Here is a 24,452-nt window from a genome sequence, read left to right as displayed (position 1 = left end):
TAGAGGGAAAAAAATGTTTGCACAAGACTATAAACTACTAACTTTGGTCACTTAGGTTGCCAGACGGAAGAAAAGCCTCGAGAACGACATTCTGGAAGTTCTGTATAACACTGCCAGATTCAACGAAGTCCACATTTTGACAAATGAAAACTGTGTCTAGATTAACTGGATGCAAAGGATAGTTTGTAGAGGTGGTAATTAGTCCTATTAAAAAGAAAAAGAACAGATGCTTTTAAGACAACTGATATTATGAACATTAAAGCCAAGCAAGCAGGTCTTTGTGCGTCTCAGGTACATAGTTGTAATTTTGGCTACAAAAAGCTCTGTGGTTAAATTGAAGGCTGACCAATATGGCATAAGCCATGGTAGGCTACAGCCTAGCTCAAGACAATAATGGTTTGAACTATAAAGCTTCCAGTTGCTGGAAGCCACAGGAGGGGGAAGAGTGGTCTTATCCTAAAACTCTGCTTGCTGGTTTGCCACAGGGAACTGTTTGGCTATGGTGAGAACTGGACTAGATGGGCCAACGGGATAGGCTGATGACCAGAACCAGCAGGCTCTTCTATCTTACTACGAAAATACGTTTTATCATGTACCAAATCCCAAATCTGTCTTACTAGAAGGCATTTAAAAGGCTTATAAATGGCCTCGGCCCAGTATACCTGAACGAGCGTCTCCGCCCCCATTGTTCTGCCCGGACACTGAGGTCCAGCTCCGAGGGCCTTCTGGCGGTTCCCTCACTGCGAGAAGTGAGGTTACAGGGAACCAGGCAGAGGGCCTTCTCGGTAATGGAGCCCGCCCTGTGGAATGCCCTCCCACCAGATGTCAAAGAGAACAACAGCTACCAGACTTTCAGAAGACATCTGAAGGCAGCCCTGTTTAGGGAAGCTTTTAATGTTTGACGCACTATTGTATTTTAATATTTTGTTGGAAGCCGCCCAGAGTGGCTGGGAAGGCCAAGCCAGATGGGTGGGGTATAAATAATATATTATTATTATTATTATTATTATTATTATTATTATTATTATATTATTATTATTATTATTATTATTATTATTATTATCATCATCACACCTCTTTAAAACAGAGAGGTCAAGGCAGCAAGACCATCCTAGCTAGAGTTGCAGGGAGGTGGCAATTGTTGGAGGGGAGCAAGAATAGCAGTGGGCTTAGGACTGGGATCATGGAAACAGAGTGCCACTTTTGATACTTTTTTTATTATAGAAAATCTCTGCCCTTGCCCAGATGCCACCACAGGGACTTCTGGGCCACATGGTGGAAAGGAGCAGCAATTATAGGCTGGAATTCTACAATGCTTTGCAATATAACGCTTACTATGTAATATCCTCATCCATGGAACTTTCACAAATATAAAGTTGTGCAAATTTTTCAAGTAATGAATTGATTTTGCTGTAAACTTGAATTACTCAGCCTCTGAATTTTAAAAAAGGCATTTCTTTCTAAAGTGAGGAGTTCACCCTGTTAAGAGCTGCAACAACTATTGCAGGGTAACTTGGAATGCCACCTTACCTTTCATTTTAGCATCTGGAAACAGTGCTGTATCATTGGTGTTGTAGGTGAAGGAGATGATCCCTTGATAGGTGTCGTTTGTTTTCGTGAAGCTGATATTCCAAGAATGACCTTCTCCAAACTCTATTGCTAGCACAGGGCCAGATACTTCGTTGTCACAACTGCTTCCATCATACCTTACATGTTCAGGGAACGTAAGAACTGTGTTTTTCTGAAACATTTTGAAGAAAACAGACAGCAGTCACTGACCAGTACTCCCAGTATCAGCAGGAGGACTTTTGTCTTTTTTCTAGAAAGCGCCATCTATATACAGTCATACCTTGGTTTTCGAACAGCTTAGTTCCTGAACATTTTGGCTCCCGAACGTCGCAAAGCCAGAACATCCTACAGGGCTTCTGATTGGCTACTCCTGCAGCCAATCAGAAGCCATGCTTTGGTTTCCAAATGTTGTGGAAGTCGAATGGACAACTGGAACGGATTCCATTCGACTTCCAAGGTACGACTGTACTGTACTTGAGTTTTGGAAGAGAATTCAAGTTCTCCTACCTATATCCAAGATAATCCCTTTTGTTAGATTTAGTACATCCATTTAAATGCAACCCATTTACTGCACTGGTTTTAAGCCGATTTTAAAGGGATTTTTATTCCAGGGTGTTGCTAAGAATGGTGCTGTGCAGTTGTGGGGAACCTCTGGCCAGTGAGTGGACCTACCTAGGCCCACCAGATTCCTCGCATTTGGCCTGTAGGGCATTTGGGGAGGGAAACCACACCTATCTGCCAATTACCCAGCATCAGTGTAGAACAACTAAAGCAATCTCTCTTGTCTCTTATATAAGCTCTCTGCCTGTTCTTCTGAGACTAAATGGCAGCATTTTCCCCACCCCAGCACTGGGGTAGGTAGATATGCTGCCTTTTACAATTCATGAGCAAGTATAGGAGCTTATCTCAGAATTTGGCGCTATGATGCTTAGTGCTAGATGGGGAGATAAAATCCCTCTCTCTCTTTAGAGATCTTGTCTAAACAGGGATGTCTCTTGTCACCTCCACCCCAGTGTTGGAGTGGGGGAGGCTAAAATTACCGGTTGTGGCTGCATGTATGCATTTGTTTGCTTGCCTATGAGAAAGTGTATGTATAGGGGGGTGGGCCCTGAATGCTTGACGCAGGTGCCTGGGGGAGGTAGAAGTACATGTATTTGGGGGGAGGGAGACATTGAAAGTTGGCCAAGCTTCAGTCAAACCCTAAAGCTGCAACAAACACTACCATCAGGATTGTAGAACCCAGGTCTGCTGTACTGAGACTGGAAAGAACCAGGCTGAAACCCTATGACCAGTTATGAAGCTCCCTAGATGACTTTGGGTCAGTCACCATCACCTAAGAGAAGAGTGGGATATTAAATTTAGCAAGAATTTTTTTAACACTAGTAGGTATATCTTGCTCGTGCTGAAATAGCATCTTAATTAGGAATTAAAGTGGATTGCTAATATATTTTAGCATTAAGATACCCAAATAGGAACTATTCATGGCACATACTTAATATGGAAACATATGTTTACACACACATACACTAGATTTTGAAAGTTTCAATAACAGGTTAGATACTTACATATTCATTGTGTTCAGTTTCATATGTTATAGAGAAGTTCATAATCCATTTTCCAAATAGGCATGTCTCATTGGATGCATCTTTCACTTCTACATCCACAGCATAAGCCTGGTAAACAACTAGAATATTGTTTGCTCATTAGACAATGTGTTATAATCATCTCTAGAAACTCACACTTTGCATTCAGGCTCCTTTGACAGGCTTACATTTTTACACAATAAAATGGTCCTGAATAATCCTCTGCAGCAGCACATGACAGAGGGACATTAGCCGTGGTAAGCAAGCTGTCTTTCAGAGGAACACCATCACTGATCTTACTGGGGGAACTCCAAAATGCCTCTGTGGGACCTCAGTGCTTTTGGGTAGCATTTTGTGTGAGCCACTTCTTTAGAGACACAGAGCCTCTTGTGCTAGCAGAAAGGGAAAACTGGGTTTCAAAAGCAGACAGACTGAAATTAGCGGACCTAGATTAGTCATGTTCATTTTCGATGGGTCTGCTCTGTGTAGGACTAACACTGGATAAATTACATTTGCACTTGCAGCATTACAAAGCAGAACCCATTTCTACGGTTTGCATTTGTCCATCTGTCCCTTTCATTTGTCCATTCTTTATTCATTAATGACGTGCAGATATAATTAGAAGGAAAGGGGAGCAAGGAGAGATGTGGTCATTTAAGGGGTGGGAAATATGAAAAGCTTTTCCACCTTGCCCAAAAGAGGCTTCCAAAGAGCGTTAGAGCACTCCCAGCTGTTAACCTCAATGCTTGCTTGTATACAGCAGTGAGTAGATGGTCCTTTACTCCAGGAGAATGAGTAGGAGAAGGGATTAAAGAAGCCTTCTTGGGAGATAGTAGCTCAAGTACCCAAAGAGTGGGTGAGTGTAGGGTAAGAGCCGTAGATACAAGGGGATTTTGTTGGAAACCCAATGCATAGACCTAGGTCCACTCACCTATCCCAATCACCTATCCAAAAAGGCAACACATTAGGGTTCACCATTTAAGTGAACTTAGAAGTATTCATTCTGTTTTCTTGCCAAGTACAGGGCAGCCTGAGAAGTCTTATTAACTACATTAAGCTTGCAAAATAATATTACCTGCTAAAACCATTATTATAAGGCATGATAACATGCCCATCAACCTTAAATAAAAACACATTCCCTATCTAATCCCAACCAAGGTACATCATACATTCTTGGTAATTCTTACAGAACAGGAAGTGTAGGTTAGTGTTATGAAATATGTGTCAAGGGATGGTTGCTTGTCTGAAGCCGTCTACCAGATATCTGGACATGGTGATATTTAAACAAAGGTCCGAATCACCACATTTAAACAAAACAAAACACACCTGCAGGCAGTATTTATATCAAGCGTTTTTAAAGGTAACTAAAGTGGAAGAAACAGTTCTTCTGCAGCTTTCCCCATTCCAACAGCCTTCAGATCCTGCTGGACTCTGATTCCCATCAGCCCCAGCCAGCATGAGCCATGGTCAGGAATGATGGGATCTGTAGTGCAAAACATCTGGAGGTCACCAGGTTGAGAAGGCTGTCGTAGAAGCACGAATTTCAATTTTACAACCATTTGTTCACAAGCATGCTTTCTCTCCTCCCCTTTCCCAGCTGCCAACACCCACATCAAAATTTATTCTGGAAGAATGATCACTACATTTGTAATACCCACTGTTATTCTTTCCATGGCTACAAGCTTAGCATTTGTAACTGTGACTTGCAACTGTGACTTCCTTCTGTTGATGGAAGACACAGAGTATGCCAGATCTTTAGGGTGGAATAATGACACTACAGTACATGATCTTTTAAAGAAGGCAATAGGTAGGCATTTCAGCTGCTCATCTGAAGAGGGGCCATTTGTCATTGAAACTGTTTCTCTGTGCTATGAGTTTAACTTTCTGGTAAGGGGTCTCCAAAGAAACCAGCTTTCTCTTTTGCTTAAGAGAAAACCACAAAGTGAGTGACGCATGAGAGTATGTTTGCTTCTGGATCTTTACAGTGAGTAAACCTTAGTCCTGTTCCCACATGTCTTGGGAGCCTGGGAATGACTGGGGACTTTGGTTCACCAAATGCAAGAGCATCAACATAGAACCCCAAAGTTCTTCTGAAGTCACTTTATTTCAACCAGCTAACTCTTTTGTAAGAGATCTTGACTGATAAAACATTGCTGCAACATACTCAAGCCATGTTTAACTCATATGTAGGTATGGGAAAGCTTCACGTTTCGCTTCTTAAACTAGGACATGTTGCTGCCTTAAGCCAAATTAGAACAATGGTCCATCCATCACAGTAGTTGCCTTTTCTGGCAACAGCTCTTCAGATTCTTTCTCAAGAGCCTTTAAACTGGATTTGTGAGGAATCTCTGTGCATACATTGCAGATGCTCTAACCCCCAAGCTATGACCCCCTGAAGACTATGTCCTGCTCTTAGCAGACAGCAATGCCTTAGTGCCATGTCAAGTGTTTAAAGAACATCTGCACATATAACAAAACATTGTTTTCTGCACTCTCATTAAGGTAGTGAAGTGCAATACCCCCACTTTTTTAGTTTACCATTTGAGAGGAGCACTTTACAGGCCCATCTCAAAATCTGCATCCAGGTAATCATGCTTTTAATTGGGCAAGCTATGGACTGTTCAGACGTTCACAGCCTGACTAACATTTAATCATGTTTACTGGAGAGCAAATTCAGCAAGGCTTACTTCTTGGGGGCAAGAACGCTTAGGACTACAATCTTAGCATTTCGGAGTTAGCTTTGCTGCCCTGTCGTTATTTGAAAAGAAAAGAAATACTTATCTTTAGTTTTTCTTCAGTGCTTTTAAGAATATGCTTTAGAAGTTATAATTCCAAGGTTTCTATTTTTTAATTAACTGGAGCTACCTCTGGAGCCTTACTTGCCTGAGAAGCAGGTTAGAATTTTCAAAGGGCTAGGAAGATATAATACGTCAACCTATTTCCAAAATGGCTCCTTACCTGACCTTTACCTTTCAGATATTCCTCTGCCCCATGCTATGGCCCCTCCCAATCCTGAATACACCCCAACTTTTTGACTGAAGGCACAGTTCACTCCTGATCCCAAAGTTCACTTTTAGCAGGGAAGAGCAGCAGTTACCCAATTTCCTGCATTTCTGCACACCCCACTGTGCTGAGCACATCTCCCACGGGAAAGAGGCAAGTCTCAACTTAAGGCAGAGGACGCAACAACTGATTTTGATGAGCATCCACACAAATCAAATGACTGAATACCCTCCCAATAGAGAGATGGAAGAAGGCAACTGACAACTGAATCACTCAGCTGCCCTCAAGGTAGAGGCACACACCAGCAGAGTTCTCCTGGGAGGTAACAAGCCCTGCCAGGTAATGCAGAGACATACAACACAGGCCATCTCCTTCCCTGGAGTAGCCAGTGTTGATGTGCACCTCAGCATCACTAGCAGCAGTGGTCCATTCCTGTTCAATATAGAGCATAGATAGACCAAACCCCACATCCCCAATAATGAACAACTGGGGGAAGCAAGTAAGCCTGGAACACCCACTCAAGCAAGGGTGTAACAGGTGAGCCTCCTCTGAAGACAGCCCATTCTTCTTGATCTGCTAAATTCAGCAGCTGAATATCCAGGATGCACTAGTTGCAGAGAGGAAGGCTGGACAGCTGAGATAGCCCAGGAGGTAGAGCATAAAGATCTTAACTCATCTACGCAGCTGCAAATATAATAATAATAATAATAATAATAATAATAATAATTTATTATTTGTACCCCGCCCATCTGGCTGGGTTTCCCCAGCCACTCTGGGCGGCTTCCAACAAAAATAAAAATGTCACATATTAAAAACTTCCCTGAACAGGGCTGCCTTCAGATGTCTTCTGAATGTCAGGTAGTTGTTTATCGCTTTGACATCTGATGGGAGGGCGTTCCACAGGGCGGGCGCCACTACCGAGAAGGCCCTCTGCCTGGTTCCCTGTAACTTGGCCTCTCGCAGTGAGGGAACCGCCAGAAGGCCCTCGGAGCTGGACCTCAGTGTCCGGGCAGAACGATGTGTTGAAAGTGCAATATACAAATGTGATACTACATGGCAACAACAAGCTATGCAAAATTCAGTGTATTTTTCAAAAAAAAAAATTATTAAAAAATGCATCTTCACAGAGTTTTTTTAATATGTGTGTAGATTCCACCTGAGGTTCAAACCCCATGTTGGGCAAAGGATTCTAGCACTGCAGGAGATTGGACTAGATTACTTTCATGGTCCCTCCCAACTCTACAATTCTATCATTAATTCATTGCTTCCTGCACTGAAAGGGGTTGGACTAGATGACCCTCAGGACCCCTTCCAACTCTAACAATTCCAATATTAAGATTCATGAAGGGGGCCAACAGTCACCCTCCCAGCTTGAGACTCGCAAGTCATTTCAAGAGCTTTCAAGAGTTCTCCAGCAGCTCAAAAAACCTAGATGCTACTTCTATCAACACAGTATTATTATTATTATTATTATTATTATTATTATATCAACACAATGGCGATGGACACAAAGCGGTCTGGTGACTCACACAGAAGCCCAACAGACACCCTCCCAGCTTCAGTCTGGGTTCTCTGCGGTGCAGTGTGCGCGCGTCTGGTTGTAAACACCAGAAGGCTGCTGGTTCGAAACCACCCAGGGGCATCTGTGGGCGGGATGCCCGCATATTGCAAGGTGGTTGGACTAGATGGCCCTTGGGGGTCCCTTCCAGCTCTTTTTTTGGTGGGGCGGGTTGTCTATCCAATCCCACTGCCCCTCCCCCCCCCCGCAGCCGTTTCAGCCCCGCTTTCCTCCCAGAGCCGGCGCTCACCTGATCCCTCGAGCAAGAAGAGGACGAGGGCGCAGAAGAGAGGGCGCGGGAGGCGACCGGCGGCTGAGCTCTGCGTCTCCATGCCGGCGGCGGAGAAGCGGCTTCCTCGGAGCCGGAAGAAACGAGCGGGCAGGCGCAGGTGGCGACGGCGACCTCGATGCCAGTCACCTGAGTAGAGCGAGCGAACGGGGCGGGGGAGGGAGGAGGAGGAGTCGCTGGGCGTGGCCTCGCGGCGGCAGCCAATCACGACGCCGACCCCGCCCCGCCACCGTCTTTGTGGTTCACAGCCTCAGCCGCTTCTCCGGCAACCAGCAAGGGAGGGTGACGTTGGGCTGCGCGTGATTGTTTACAGGCTGTCATCCTCTTCTCTTCCTCACTGTTGCTGTTAAGAGTGTCTTTGTTTATTAAACTCCGCCTGACGGGACTCGAGGCGACTTACTGATTAAAAAAAAGAACCGCTAACGGTTCTTAATAGAATTAAGACAGTATACACGGATATAAAATCTGTTTGCAACGTACCAATAATTTTAATAAAACCAGCCTATTCATTAAGCCCTGTACCAAGCCCGCCCTATCTCCTCTTCCACCTTGTTAAAAGCTTTTTTTGAGGGGCTTATAAAAGGGAAGGGGAAGCGCTACAAAAATAGTAAGACACAGAGATCGGTTTTGTTTTAAATGATAAAGCAACAACAGGCACCTGTAACTCTAGGTTGTTACCGCTTTCCTGTATTTTACATTGGAAGCGCCTGGGGGCAGGGATCTTTTCCTCTTAGGTTAGGCAAAAGAAATATTATAGGCATATTAAATACACCTAACCTCTCATTTATTTTATTTAATAAAATCTGTATATCACTTGATTGTAGTAAAACCAAGTGGTTTGCAAGAGATACTAAAAAGTATACACAAAAAACCCCAGTTAAAAACAATTATAATCTTTGAAAAAATAATAGCACGAGAGATTAAAGCGCATCAAGATCTACATATGAGTTGTAGACAAAAAGAGACAAGGTGTGTATGTATGTGCACTCTCTCTTTCTCTCTGTCCCTGTGTATGTGTGTGTTTAATCACACTATCTGTGCTAAGTGGCTTACCAGGGCCAGAACACCTGTCATTCAGAGCTGTTTTGTGAATTTCCAGAAGGTTAGCTGTGCTTATTGCAACAGAAACAACAGTCTTCGGAATACTGTACTAAAAACCAAAAAGTTTATTAAGGATGTATCCAGCACCGGATTTAAGGTGGTGCCCCCCTCACAGGGCACCAAGCCGAAGGGATGCAAAGTGATGGCAATGCAGTATTGAGAATATCCATTTTAAAAGCAACTGCGCCAAAATGAATTATTGTGAAAATAAGAAATAATTAACAGGCGTGTGCCAGATTTTGTCCTTACTCAGGGCATCATATTACCAAAGTCCTCCCCTGGGGGAATGAGATGCATAAGGGTTCGCTCAGGGACAACCTTGATGGGTGGGTGGCAAGAGTTATCCGAGTCTGAATACCTGTATTCATACCTGCATTCAGTTCCGTGTGTGTATGTGTCTAAAGAAATCTCTTGGATCAGGCCAAAGGCCCATCTAGGCCAGCATTCTATTCTCTCAGTGGCTAACCAGATGCCTACCAGAAGCCCGCAAGCGTGTACACACATGCAGAATATGTACATATCTCTATGAGAGGCCACAAGACTTTGTCAACCCACACAGGCATGCACATACAGAGGGTCTGCCACTTACACAAGGGTTCAGTTCCAGGGGTCCACATGCAAAGGTAAAATGAGGCAAAGTCAGGAAGCCCCAGAACTGCCAACCCACCCCCTATGTGAGGCAGAAGGCTGTTAGCTCTGGCAGTTTCACTATCCCATGACATTCCCAGAGCCATAATGCGTGTATACAGGTGAAACTCAAAAAATTAGAATATCATGGAAAAGTTCATTTATTTCAGTAATTCAACTTAAAAGGTGAAACTAACATATGAGATAGACTCATGGCATGCAAAGCGAGATATGTCAAGACTTTATTTGTTATAATTATGATGGTCATGGCATACAGCTGATGAAAACCCCAAATTAACAATCTCAGAAAATTAGAATATTAAATGAAATCTACAAAACAAGGACTGCAAATAGAGCAATATTGGACCTCTGAGAAGTAGAAGCATGCATATGTACATTTCCCCCCTTCAAAATATAGTCTGGCCCCCCACATGGTCTGATGGATGGTGGGCTGGCCGCCTGCTGAAAAAGTTTGCTCACCCCTGAGCTAAATTCTACTCAGAGCAAACCTGAGTAAGTTGCGCTATTTCTAATTTGAGTGGTTCTCCCGAGTATGGCTGACATGCTACGCCTAAACAGCACGGTGATAACAAGAACCAACAGCGGTGTTTTGAAAGAAAGTCAACCAAACAATTAAACCAAACAAACCACAGAGAGAAAATGCTGAGTTATAAGACACATCCTGCTGCCCACCGTCCCGTCCCGTGCAGCTTCTGTAATAACTGCAAATAAAGGGGCTGATGTTGTTGTGCGGGGGTAACGAGATCAGGCGTCAACAACAGCAAAAAATAGATTTCAGGCTGCAGTTTGCAACTCACATCACGAGAAAGTGCTTCTTGTATGTGTGTGTGTGTTTGCAGTGTATGTTTTGTACACAGTATTTGAAATTGTAAAGGTCGGCAGCACTGCTGATGGGCTCCGGCACTTTCACACCCTTAGCAGATCAGGAGAGAGGTGTATACAAAAAGCAGTTTATGTGAAACCTGAATTCCCAGGTGGACAGACAATGGGCCTTTGTTTTTGTGCTTTTACACACTAACAAATATGCTGTAATTTATTTTAAGTAACCATTTTTTGCTTTAGGATGCACTCTGGCATTTATTCAGATACCTAGGAATTCAGGTTGATATTATGAAACACATTTATTACATTTGAGAGTAAACAACCACCATGACAGTAAAAAGGAGAAGATGCCCATATAAATCAACAATTATATACAGGACTTAAAGTGTTCATCTCTATTTTCATCTATATTTTCTCTTCAAGATTATCATGATCCTACTTTCACAGATGGAAGACCAAGGTAGAGACAAAGGGAAACTTCCAATTTGTTGGAACCACCTTCGTGGTGATAATACAGTACTTGCATAAAGGATAAAGTCCAATTTTATGCATGTTTACTGAGTAAGTCCAGCTGAGATCCATGCGGTTTACACCAAGCATATGAAAGCGGCAATCCTAAGCACACATATTAGTCCATTGAACTCTTATTTGGGGACCAGCATGCTCAGAAATGCATTGCAGAAATGGAAAGAATTATCATTGCCAGGCTTGATTGGTAGCATCTAGGGATAATAATAAAATAAAATAAAATACTCATGTGGAACTGTACTGTTTCTGAAATTCTAACTTCACCAGATAAAATGCTCCTAGCACTGGCTGCTCCACAGTGAATCAGCTCTGTAAAAAGGGTAAAAAAAGGTAAAGGGACCCCCTGGATGGTCAAGTGCAGTCAAAGGCGACTATGGGGTTACATGCCTCTGATATTCTCTTTTTCGCCACTGGTGGTCAGTGTCTAACCATGCTTGGTGAATGTGAGGCTGTAGGCATGGAGACAGAGAGTAATCAGAAGAGGCAGAGGTGTGGTGAGGGAGAAACGCTTGCTGGTTTGTGGTCCTTCCTGAAGCCTTTTAATGTGGCTTCTTGGCACACATCCCTAATTATTCCTTGGGTATGGCCGCTGTCGCATGCTGACGGTTTCTAGGAGCCACAGATGAGAGCTGAGTGCAGGGTGGGGACCAAGCTACCCTGGAAGGAGCACACTGTGTCCCCCACCAGAGCTACTCCTCCTCCCCTAACACCCCATATGCCCCTGTATTAATATTTTAACAACTGGTGGATCACATCACAGATTGTTTGATTATAGTACTTAATATTTGTATTGTGCTTTCAAGTGTTTAATACATTTTGTGTGCATTATGCTCCTTGCAGCAACCCTGGAAGTCAATTCAGGAATATTATGTCCAAATATTACAGATGTGGGGGATGATCAAGGCTAGTAGTATCTCATCTGACTGGCAGCAGTTTTCCAGCATCTCAAACAAAGGACTTTCCCACCACCTGATCTTTCTAAACTTGGCTGTGCTCAGTGCAATCTCTGAAGCCCCTTCAGCATCTTCTGTACCTTACCTTGGATTAGTGATGCCACCGCAGCACCCATTCCTGCCCCTTTCTCCCTCTCCCTCCTTGAGAATGCCACTGTGATCAATACCAAGCCCTCCCAGTCATAGTTCAGTAGCCTCAGCTTTTGCAGCTGGAGTCAGTCAGGGTCTTGCTTTCCCAGGTGGGAAGAGGCCTGCAAGGCAGGGAACAAGTCTTCTGTCAGAGCCTGGGTGGACACTGAGGAGCTGTGGCTGGATTTTGATAAGTGTGCACCAGGAGAAGTGGGGGTTGAAGGCTGATTTGGAAGAAAGGATCAGTGAACTGAGGGGACCTGTAATAGCTAAGAGATGAGAGTCAGAGGCAGGAGAAGATGCAGGATTGGCAGGTGAAGAACAGGTGCAGAAGGGAGAGAGAGAAAGGTCCAGCTGGTGTAGAGTCCAGGGCTGCCACACCTCTTCCTCCTGCTCCCACCTCTCCTGCTCCACTCTCCCCCAGGACCAGAAGAGGATTGAAGAGGGAGGAGCAAAAGCTTGCATGCAGCTTTTGGGGAGGGCAGGTGTGGGGGGGAGATACATAAGCTGAGAACAGGGTTGGGGCCTCTGTTGTAGAAACTGCCTCACTGGGTGCCAGTGGCGTGGCGTGGGTTGTCAGCACCCGGGGCAAGGCAAGTAATTTGCGCCCCCTAACCTGTGGATTTTAGCACTGCGAGTGCAAGCGCGCCCCCCCAGATGTTGCGCCCGGTGCAGCCGGCCCCCCCTGCACCCCCCACGCTACGCCACTGCTGGGTGCACACCTAGAAGTAACTGACAGACATGCTACTGATGGACTTGCTTTTCCCTAACTTGTAAGTGTACTTTTGACAATAGATAACTCCTCACTCCAGACATTCCTTGTCTGTTAGCACCATAATAGACTGACTTGTGATGCACCAGGTATTTGGCAACAATCCCTACCCCCTACTTTTGCTATGCCAGGCAAGCATCAACCCAGGTCTTCTATCAAGCAATGGGCAGTATTCAACAACAACCACCACCACCACAAAAAATGCACAAGCAGCAGGGCCAACTCGCCCATGAGGCAGACTGTAGCAGCCACCTCAAGTAGTGGAATCCTGCCCCCATCCTGCTGCTGGTACTGAGGTCGCATGGTTGTGGTGGCTTCCAGTGAGATATTGCGAGAGCTCTGCAAGATCTTGTTAGAAGTTGCTGCAGCCACATGGCTTCAGTGGGGACAGTGGGTGTAGGTGGGTGGGACTTGCTTGAAGGACATGGAGCAGGGATCGTCATGAAGATTTTAAGGGCTGACAGTTTCCTCAGGCCCACAGGCCAAATGCAACCTTGCAGGCCTGTGTGGACTCTCTGCAGGGTACACACCATCAGAGTTACTGCCTGAGGCATGATGGATGAGGGATAACAGAGCCTTCTCTGCTGTGACACTCCAGTGTGGCAGTTTCTCTTTCACTTGGCTCCTTCACCATACTGCAGTCCAATACAATCCTATTTCATCACACTTTTAAATATAGTCTCTTCTATTGCGTTTTGGCTACTATGATTTACTTAAACTGCTACCATGGTGATTTTGTGGCTCCTTTTCATCCATTGTGAACTAAGGCATATATATATAAATTAGCAGATGTCACAGGAGCAAACTCTTAGGAGCATAGGAAGCTGCCAAGGCAGACCAAATATTTTATCTAGGAATGTTCTCCAGGGTTTCATTCAGTGAGTTTTCCTAGCACTACCTGGAGACTGAACTCAGGGCTTCCTGTGTGCAAGGCTTTTACTCTGATCACTGAACAACTTCCCTTGCAATGGAAGGACCAAGGCTCATCCCCTGCAAATGACAAGGTGAGACTTTGTGACTTCATTGCATGCAGTACTGTGCTACAGCCTTTAGCCATGTAAAAGGACTATAACCACGAATGGGTTCTAGCTAGTTGCCTGCAAACATTTTATTCCCTCTAGAATTTGTGATTCCTGGCTATGCTGAAACTCATCAGAAGTGTCATTTAGAACCACTTTCCAGTCGACTTGATCCTCTTAGGAGGCAAGGTCTGCCTTTTAGGATGATTACCAAGCTGCTGGGCTTTGCTCAGCTCTGTGACCTCAATACTCCAAGCCAGCCGGTGTCACAAAAGACTGCTGCTGGTGGTTTCTGTTAATTTCTCCTGCACATAAGTCTTGGGGGGGGGGGGGGAGGGAAGTGGCAAGCATCCTCTGTTTTGTTTAATGCCCTCGTGTGGTTGAACAAAGAAAACAACTAGTCAATGGGCAGAGACCTGGTGTCATGGATTGCATGTCCCATTTCCTTAAAAGGAAAGAAAAAAGCTCAACAACTTTGACTGCCCCTCTTAACAAAAATCTTGGTGATGCCCTCTTGTGTGGGTGGGGCACAGAGGGGTTCAGAAGCAGGTGGTGTGGGGCCAACAGGCAGAGTGGAGGCAGGTTGCTGAAGAAGTCAGGGAATCTCATCCTAATGCAACCAGCTCCCCTTCCCCCTGGTCTCTCAGAACATGCAGAGAAATGAAGAGGGTGGTGCAAGAGGGACCAGGTGAAGGAGCATTAGAAGCCAGGGACCCTCAGTCCTTGCAACTGCCTCACTGGGGAAAGACCTACTGATAAAAGTTGCTGTTATCACTGCATTGTTTTGGTTTCTTTGAATAATGCAGGGGTTGGCAAGGTTTACCTTGCCTGGACCAGTTCACTCCAGCAGTCCCCTCTGTGGGCTGGATTGTGAGCATGCACGTCTGCGATTTCTGGCGCCGCAGAAGCAAGTCCTCGTGCTGTGCCAGTTTAGCACAGTGCGCAGGGACTCGCCAAGCGGGTAGCTTGGTTTGGGGGTGGCTCAGGGCCGGTTAAACAACCCGTGGGCCGCTTTGTGGCTCATGGGCCTTAGGTTGCCGACCCCTGGAATAATCAATTAGCTTCACTGACACTGGGTGTTTTACTGCTGACCTGACCGGCTTCTGACACCTGGAGGATCACATTTGGCCCCTGGGCTTAACAAATCTTGGCTAGGTCATATGGTTGGCTAACTTTAAGCAGGTGGGTGACGATGGAACCAGGTTTTTCCTGGCACAGGCATCTGTGCAGCTTTTGAAAGTTCATTTAAAAGTCTTCTCTGTATATTACATCCAAAATACACAATGAGTGCATACTATGCCAGGACAAGGAGCCCAGGTCATTTGCTTTACCCACATTCATTGATTTCCATCTGCAGTTGATCTTCCTGGAAATACAAAGGAACCAGCCTCAGGAGGTTACATAGGGAACCATCCCCATGTCTCTTCTGTCATCTAAGAATTACTATTATAATGGCTAGAAATGCTATATGAAAATGCGATTTTATTGGGCTTTTGGCCTTGAAAACAGCTGTATCTAAAATCAAATTAAGTTTTGCCAGATGTTTACCCACACTAAAGCAACCTTCTTAAGAACCACCAAGGAGTGGGCAAGCAGGCCTAAAGACAGCATCAATGTGGTATGTACAGCTGCACAATGGCAGTGCAATAGTTTTTGGTACAGACCTCCTTGTGTCCAGCAGCCAAGAAAGGAGGGCAATTTTACAAGGCTATACAAGTTCTAAGAATAAGACAAAAACTTGAGTTGCATGTGCATGGCACTTGTGCATGGCACAAGCAACTCTGGAATGTGAGTGCCCCCCTTTCCAATTCCTTCTGCAACAAAGCTGTCTGACATTACTTCCCAAAGTGGTAAACTACAGTTGACCCTTCGCCTCGAAACTAGTATCAAATTTTTGGTTTGCAACTCTGGTTTGGTGGGAAGGAAGCACAAACCTTAATTTGGTAGCTCGGATTGAGCAGCAAACTATGGTTTGCTCTGAAGAGGGAGGTACAGGGAAAGAGGGCAGGAAAGTGTGCATGAAGCTGAAACTTACATGTAATGCCAAACTAGTTTAAGTGCTTTCTTTGGGTTGGTTCAGGTGCAACTTTTTTGGCTGTGAGAATTCTTATGAATTTGTAAGCGGTCAAGAGAAAACACCACATTTTAACACTCCCAAATGTACATGGCACACATTCCATACCACATGACAAAATGAAGAGTTTAGCAACACAAAACTGTTTATTATTTATTAAATGACACAAAATACCTAGATAACAGACTCACTCTTTTTAAAGGACACATATTTACATTATTTACCAAAGGAAAGACTTGCTGTACCCATCCACTGACTTTGAAATTTTCACTCTTTTTTTTTTGCACTGAAGGATGCAATGCCCCATTTGCAGACCTGTGTATGTAGAACATTTTTTTTGAAGGAACAGGTTATTTCTCCCTCCCACAAATGTGTGCCTCCTTCCACAACCCAACTCCAAAGGTATTCTTCTGAATATCTTCTTTATACAAAAAGTATATTACATTTTTGAATGCTGCTGTACTCTTAGAACTTTAAAGTGTGTTTAAAAGGAGGAAATGCTCAAAAATGAAAGTGATACTTTAAGAATGCACAAAACCAAAAACATTTTGTCTTAAAAAGAAAGTTACGACAGATGCTCTGCTTTGGAAAAGTTAAGAGACCAGGACACACACACATATATATATACACACAAACAGAAAAATAAGCATCTGAAAGAGATCAGGAAAGTAAAACCATAGCTAACGTAAGTTTTTTTAAATTCTACTTTTTAAAAAGTTTACCATATATACTTTGGCACCTTTTTGTAAGCTAAAGAACAAAACAATCTTTACAACACATTTGCCATTAGTTTTGAAACAAAATGGTCACGGTTTTCTTTAAAATGTATTTAAATCAGAAAGAAAGAAAAAAATAATTCATTTTGTAGGGTATAAAGTTTTTTTTTTTTTTACAAATCCCCCAAACAAAAATATTTGTCAGAATAAATTTGCAGTTTTTAAAAGAAATGCAACTGCTTTGAACTGCACACAACAAAGGAAGATCTGAAAATGTCTGGCCAGACAGACTGTTTGGGTCGCAGTCTAACCCCACTGCAAGAAAATGTATTTATATATATCTATTATAAATATCTTTATGGCTCAATAAAGCAGGCACATGATTCCAGCAAAAAACAGGAAAAAGAAAAAAGTTGCTGGAGAATATGGCTGGAAAGTAGTTTTTGCCATAGCTCAATATCAATTACAGGAAGATAGGGAAAGTGACTTAGTAATTTAGTAATGCTCATTGGGGGAAAAAATGTGAAGCAAAGGCATAGTTTGTTAGTTTTCTTATTTGTTCATATTTTAACACACTGCTTCTGGAAAATGTTTTTTGCAGAAATGTGACAATTGAATGGATCACAATCACAATTGTGGGCACATTTCAGAGTAGGATTAAGGTGCAGTTTCCAAAGAACTTACCCCAGATAAGAGTTTGCTCTAGTTGAAAGTCATCTTTTAAAAGGAATTATTTCCTTCCCCAAAAGGCATTCAAATCACAAATTTGTATCAGGCACACCAAATTGTACAGCAGCTTTCATTTCCATCCACCCCCCATTGTGAACTCCTCCTAAGTTTATTTTCTATAAATAATGCTCATTCTGGGGGACACTTTTGAGAAACATCACATATAAGTGGAGCAAGGATGGCAACAGCAGAAGAGGCATTCTGCAGGTGACGCAGAACAATCTTTCAAAGCACATCCTGTGATGAATTCTGAGTTACCGTCTCCCCAAGATTTCCCAAACCTCACTTGATCTAGCAATATTACTCTGTAAATGGCAGGCTCTCGTACTTGAAATGGGTCTATTTTGCTGCAAGCATTGCCCTTTCCTAGGTGACCAGGGCAGAATCTGAAGATAAGCCATCAAAAGATTTTCTGGCTTAAGTAGTTGTGGGGAGCTTTGGGAAGTCAGCTCTGGTGAGCTGTAACTGTTATCAATACTGTGTCATGCTCAGTATAGAATTGCTCAGCTTTTGTTAAACAGGAGCACTCCAACAGAAGCCTGAAGAGAAACCATGAGAACAAAAACAAATTTAACAAACAACATTCAGAAAAGTTGAGCTTCAAAAACAATGTAACACACAATACAAGGTTGAGGATATGATTATTCCCCCACCCCTGCAGCCAAGCTAATGTCGACCCATTCGTGGGTATAAAGGTTGGGGGGGGGGTGAAGGTTGTTCCAAAGTCAGAAAGAGGCTTCAATGCCCTTGTTGCCTTTCCCAACTTCCTGGTATCTTCTGAGGGTTGTGCAATACTTGAAGAAGACTAGCTTTCTAGATTCTTTGCAGCTATACAGTTAAGGAGAGCCTGGGAAGCCTGGCAGATTGATTCAAGGCACAATGCAGCTGACATTAGATGCATCTCTACAAAAAAGCCATCTAGATTCCTGGCCCAATAGGAAGCCCCATAGGATTCTGCAAAGGATGAAACCCCCCTGCTTTTTGTTCTTGTAGTGCTTACGTAAAGACAGAGGGAATCACAAACCAACAACTGTGGTATTATTAATTTCTGAGTATACAGTGTTAACATTTTCTTCTTTGCAATACTAAAAAAATGTATTTTACTAATACTAAAATACATTAATAATGTTTTTTATTTGTTTGAAGGCAATAGCAAAGGGAGCATCAGTAGTTTTAACCCCTGCACTTTCAAGGTTGCACAAATCCAAGCATGGGGTGCCACAACAACGAACAGTATCAGCCTTACAAGTGCATTCACAGGAGTGTAATTTTATTTCCAAAGAAATAAAAACTTGGGTGAACGTGAGATTGGCCTTTGTTATTCAGAGTGATAGTGAAATCAATACTTTGGCAGTTTATTATCAAACCCTTAAAAAGGACTTCCCTTTAGACCAAGGACCCAATGGAACCACAAAGACCAGATACTTCCATACAGTTTTCTGCACACCATACTGAATATCATGCAAAGAGTTCAACAGCATTCTTCTGAAAATGTAAATACCAAAATGGGCATGTGAAAATCAATTGAAATGCCCACTCCACTATACCCCCACCCCACCCCTTATGTTGCTTCCATTCAGCCACTGGTAGTAGAAAAAGTTAATTTAATGGGATCAACAGGTTTGCTTATCCATCAGCAACCAAGTAGAACACCAAGTGTGCAGAAAAGGAAAGAAAGAAAGGCCCATTGTGTGTTTATGCAATGTAGTTGTACTGGTTTGGGTTCTCCTTGTCTCTTTCCATGTAGTCTCTGTCAATCAACGACTCTATTCTCTTCTTAAGGTCTGCGGGCTGTGAAAGCAATTCAGGAAGTCAGCAACCATTTTTAAATCATGGTAGTATTAAAATATGTATATAATGATCATTCAGTTTTTACATATTAGTGTACTAATTCAATTCCTTCACATGGGTGCAAAGGTTTATAAACAGAAAGAAATTAAGATTCACAACACAGGTGGACTTTGGACATGCACTTTACTGCATCTACAAAATCTTCCTATTCTAACAACACATAGCATATAGGCATATGTTCTGAGTGCTGAAAGCTCACAGCCTTCCTAACTTATCCTATATTGGAATTCTTTATCATTTGCTGACTAAATCTTTTGGTTTTGCTATACTAAAGGTAAAGGTAAAGGGACCTCTGACCATTAGGTCGCGGACGACTCTGGGGTTGCGGCGCTCATCTCGTTTTATTGGCCAAGGGAGCGGGCGTACAGCTTCCAGGTCATGTGGCCCGCATGACTAAGCCGCTTCTGGCGAACCAGAGCAGCGCATGGAAACGCCGTTTACCTTCCCGCCGGAGTGGTACCTATTTATCTACTTGCAGTTTGTGCTTTCGAACTGCTAGGTTGGCAGAAGCAGGGACCCAGCAACGGGAGCTCACCCCGTTGCGGGGATTCGAACCGCGACCTTTTGATTGACAAGCCCTAGGCTCTGTGGTTTAACCCACAGCGCCACCCGCATCCCTTTTTGCTACACTGGACATTCTCAAAAACAAAACTATTTTTATCTTGAAAGTTCCGTAACAAGCAGAGAATTTGCAGGACTAATTTTGCTGCCGATAGTTTAAGCAAGAACACTCATACTCTACCTTTACTGGGAATTTAAGCTGGTTGTATACTTCAGACACGAGCAGATTGTGGCTCAACGTCTTGCGCATTTTCATGATTCTCACAATTGCAGCATCAATTTGGTACTGACGATCCTGAAAGACTCTCTCTGTAGTGCTTGCTTGTTCTTCCACCTGCAGGAGCAGGACATTTGGGGGGGAAAGCATATCAGAAATGGAAAAACTTTTTTAATTATGTCAACTCTAAAGTGAATGGATTAATTTAAATCAGCCATTAATTTGGGATGGGTGGATGAAATTACATTGGTGTTCCATGAGGTACTACTTCCGATAAGAAAGGCCACCCCCCTAAACCTGAATATCCTAAATATATCTTTGTATTCTAAGTCACCTGCTTCTACACAAGCTATCTCTGTTCATCAAGTTAATTATTTGGGTGTCGCCATTTAGAAGTCAGGCAGGCAAGCAATGACTAATATTTAGGATCTCTCAGGAGGAGAATCCTGCCTTTGAAATACCTTTCCCATAACTGTATACACCTACTATCCTGCATTTTAAGCACCAGTTTGAAAAGCTGTTATTTGTTCAGGCCTTTGCAATAGTTTTTAAAGGCTGATTATTGTACATCTGGCTAAGAATAAACAGGAGTCCTGCTAGATCATACCCAAGGTCTAGCTGATCCAGCAATCTGTTCTTGCAGTGGTGAACTGGACACCACTGAGAAGCTTATAGAAGGGCATGAGCACAACAGCCCTCGGCCATTCATAGTCCAACATGTGGTGTTCAGTAGCATCCTCTCTACAATACTGGAACAAGTACTTGGCCATCATTACTAGTAGTCATTGATAACCTATTCCTCCATTGATTTGTCTAACCCCTCTTTAAAGCCATCCAAACTGGTGACTACCGCTACAATTATTCAAATGATGTTTTAGTGTTTTATGACTTCTATAGCTTTAAAAAAACAACAACTGCCCTGTTTGCTTTCATTTTTAAATGGTAAAGCTGCATGGAAAGTGATTATTTTTTTTTACATTAAATAAATATTAAGTCTTTTTGCTGGGGTGCGGGCAGTGTCAATGAGAAGAATGCACATTTTGTAACACCAACAGCAACTGAAAAACTGTGTGGGGTGTAAGACCTGGTGGCTCAGAGGAAGCTCTGATTTAAACATTTGCGATGAAACATGATTTCCACCCTCCTCCTGGTCATCTTTTAGAGGGCTTTTAGCGGCAGGAAGGAAATGGAAATAAACCAGTACAGTGGTACCTCTGGTTGCGGACGGGATCCATTCCAGAACTCTGGTCAGACCCCGAGGTTTCCGCATCCGGAGGGACCGCTTCTGCACATGCCTGCACGCGTGGTGGCAGACCACTTCTACGCGTGCGCATGCAAGAAACACTTCCAAGTTTGCCACTTTCGCAACCTCGAGTTTATGTTAGCTGAGGGTAATGTAAGCCGAGGTGCTACTGTATATTATAAGAATAAGCTATAGCTAACAAGCCACCCAGCAAGGAACTGATGGCCATGAATAATTCAGCAGTAAGCATGCAATGTAAATAGATGCTTTGCCAAACACTAGGAAAATGAAAATCTAATTTAATGTAAAAGACAGCTGTCGTTTGTAATGAGTCAATAGCAAGTGTCTTGATGTCCCAAGCTCAGAAAAAAGAAGTTTGTGTAACCCCTCCCTCTGGCATATCAAATAGCTCCTGATGACTCCAGCAGCATAAATGGAAAGCTGGAGTCAACATAGCTGCCAGTGATCTGCTTCTGGGTGATTTAGGCCACTGATCAGGCGACCAGATAACATATGTCAGTAATATGAAGGGGGTGGGGGGGAAACAGGTACCGTTTCTTTCATCTGGATCTGATTGATTTTTATCCTGAATAGCTTATGCCTGAAGTCATCATTGCAGGTAAATTTGTCACCATCTTCCACATCTTTGCCTTTGGGGCTTTTTGTTAGCACTCTGGCCTTGCCACAGGCTAGTGACTGCAGGGTTCGTCGGAGCTCTCCATCCTCTACAATAGAAAGGAGATGGTTTAGTTTTTTAGTCACTAGTACTCAGAAACAACAAGGAGCATCCAATACTAACCTATTCCAGTAGCTTGTTTTATCTCCTCTAAACTGAATTCTTCACCTTCGTTAAACATAAGCAGCACTAAAGTCTGGAATAATGAAACCTGCAGCTCCTTTTTTCCCTGTCAGAAAAAAAAAGAATGATAAAAACATTTCTGCATTTCCTTAGAAAACTTAAGAAATTTGTTTAATGATAGTTCTATATGCATGCAGAGGGAAGTCCTACAGCTTGCAGAAATAACATCCATTCTGCAGAAAAGGAAATATTATCCACATGACAACTGTGTTGTCTTTAGAGCGGAGTACTTAATGCCCTATGAAGACATAATGTGTAACTATGGTTTGCCTTCCTTAACTATGTATCTGAAACACTTAGACCAGTTTAGGATTGGCTATGAATGTGGTTGTGAAATTGCAGACAGTCTGAATTAACAATGCTGAAATCTATACCGAGCAAACCCTCGTTAGGACAGTTTTCCCGATTCTCCAGCTATTCCGTCTTCCTAATGTTTCCCTGTTTCCAGGCTTAATTCAAAGTGCTGGTTTCAACCTATAAAGTCCTTTTACAACTTGGAAACCAATACAAGTCTATGCTCATCCAGGGTTCAACCCCCCACAAATATATTTATATTTATATTTGGGGGGAAATGACCCTAATTGAATACTTTTGATGGATCATGGAAAGCCTTGTTCTTGTGGGTATTCACCAAAAGATGGGCATTTCATCCAATGATGGCACAGGATGTTGGTGGCAGAACTGATGAAGAAACGAAAGCACATTAAATGAAATAAGGCAGAAATGGTTCAATAAAGCTGAACAAAAGCCAGAAACCAATTTTAAAAAATGGGATTGATCACTTAAAAAGACCTGTTACATTCCACATTTACTAAATGACTTCAATGAGTGATTAACACTATACTGGTAAGAAAACATTACCTCTTTAAATTCTGCTTTGAGTACACAGTGTCCTAATGTTGATTGCCACTGAAGTTTTCTGCCACTGTGCTTTCCCAGGTAAAATGTCTTGAATATCTCTTGCAGTTTCACCATCTGAAGAGAAGAGAAATATGAGCTTAAAGTTGAAATGATCAACTACTATTTCCTTATTTCTGCCCTCCCCCCCCTCTACTTTTTGACTGCTTATCTGAAAAGGCTCTATCACTATTATATTTGTACCATGAAACTTTATACTCAAGTCATTTTAATACCAGCATTTTACAACCAAAAGGGTTTAAGATTAGAATTAGTTTCTAATCTTCAATTAAGAACTGCTAGTTTCAACTAAGTAAATCTTTATTGTGCCACAGCTTCTTAAGCGATTTAATAAAGTCACCTCTATCCCAAATTGTTTAGATATACTTTTTTTAAAAAGTGCAAGAAGCTTCAACTCTTCTCAAAGTTTTGTACATTTATTTTTGCTGCTACAAAGGGAGAGGCTCCCAAACTACTTACTTAACCTACTTAATTTAAATAATCACCCCTCAAAATATCCAATCTAAAGCTTGATGCAATCTCAGACATTTCTTGGCCATCTCCCAAGCTTTCTAATTATTAGGTAGCTAATGTTTAATTTTAATCAGTAGTTTATAGTCATCAGCATCAAAGAAGGGCAGTAAATTTATTTCATTTTGGAAGTGTTGTTCAGCTATCTTACCTCTGGTGGCAAGTGCACCTCCATAGGCACATAGGTTGGCCAATAACCCATAGTCAAGATGTTCACGGTGAGTTCAATGTTACCAGGTACATTCTGATTTTGCATATACTACAACAGAATCAAATGGACAAATTTGCCATACAGAACTACAAACAAGCTACAGGCATTATTAGCCATTCACCCACTCCATATTTAGATCCTATCCTTTCTCCAAAGAGCTCAGAGTGGCAGAAATCAACTCCCACCTCCCCACTCAATCACCTTGAAACTAACAGAGATGGAAACTGGGCATAGGTCACCCCGTAAATTTCATGAAACTGAAACTCAGATTTTTCAAGCTGAATTTCCTTATCTACTGCTACATCATACTAGCTCCAACAAAAAACAAAAATCCTTAACAGCATTACAAATTTGGCATGCAGAAGCCAAAATGTGTTGATGGAACTAAAGTATGAGTAGTTCAGTTGGTAGAGCATGAGACTCTTAATCCCAGGATTGTGTGTTCAAGTCCCACATTTGGCAAAAGATTCCTGGATTGAAGGGGGGTTGGACTAGATGACCCTTGTGGCCCCTTTCATCTCTACAATTCTATGACAGGCAGGTATGCGTGTTGTGAGAAAGCAAAGCAAGAGGGAGTCCTTCCAATGTC

General features: G+C 42.8%; 2 protein-coding genes across 5 annotated transcripts in view; both read right to left on the bottom strand.

Moving 5' to 3' along the window:
- The window catches only part of LAMP2 (lysosomal associated membrane protein 2), a 28,969-nt gene extending 20,810 nt beyond the window's left edge, over window positions 1–8,159 (bottom strand). Inside the window, exons 1-4 of one of the 3 annotated variants that reach the window (XM_080991131.1) lie at window positions 7,964–8,159; window positions 3,135–3,253; window positions 1,531–1,741; window positions 43–204 (exon numbers count right to left, since the gene is read on the bottom strand). In XM_080991131.1, the coding sequence (XP_080847257.1) occupies window positions 43–204; window positions 1,531–1,741; window positions 3,135–3,253; window positions 7,964–8,045 (574 nt within the window). In that variant the 5' untranslated portion in view covers window positions 8,046–8,159. The remainder of the gene's footprint in view (window positions 1–42; window positions 205–1,530; window positions 1,742–3,134; window positions 3,254–7,963) is intronic. The other 2 variants (XM_080991130.1, XM_080991132.1) reach the window with 2 other exon arrangements.
- Window positions 8,160–18,194: 10,035 nt separating this feature from the next.
- CUL4B (cullin 4B) overlaps window positions 18,195–24,452 on the bottom strand; it is a 30,707-nt gene continuing 24,449 nt past the window's right edge. For both annotated transcript variants that reach the window (XM_080991095.1, XM_080991094.1), the window contains 6 exons: window positions 23,804–23,911; window positions 23,086–23,199; window positions 22,165–22,270; window positions 21,918–22,090; window positions 20,087–20,239; window positions 18,195–19,284 (listed from right to left, as the gene is read on the bottom strand). In XM_080991095.1, the coding sequence (XP_080847221.1) occupies window positions 19,189–19,284; window positions 20,087–20,239; window positions 21,918–22,090; window positions 22,165–22,270; window positions 23,086–23,199; window positions 23,804–23,911 (750 nt within the window). In that variant the 3' untranslated portion in view covers window positions 18,195–19,188. The remainder of the gene's footprint in view (window positions 19,285–20,086; window positions 20,240–21,917; window positions 22,091–22,164; window positions 22,271–23,085; window positions 23,200–23,803; window positions 23,912–24,452) is intronic.

The sequence above is a fragment of the Podarcis pityusensis genome (assembly GCF_964106645.2).
Source record: "Podarcis pityusensis genome assembly, chromosome: Z".
NCBI lineage: Eukaryota > Metazoa > Chordata > Lepidosauria > Squamata > Lacertidae > Podarcis > Podarcis pityusensis.
This window is presented reverse-complemented; position numbering and strand designations above follow the sequence as displayed.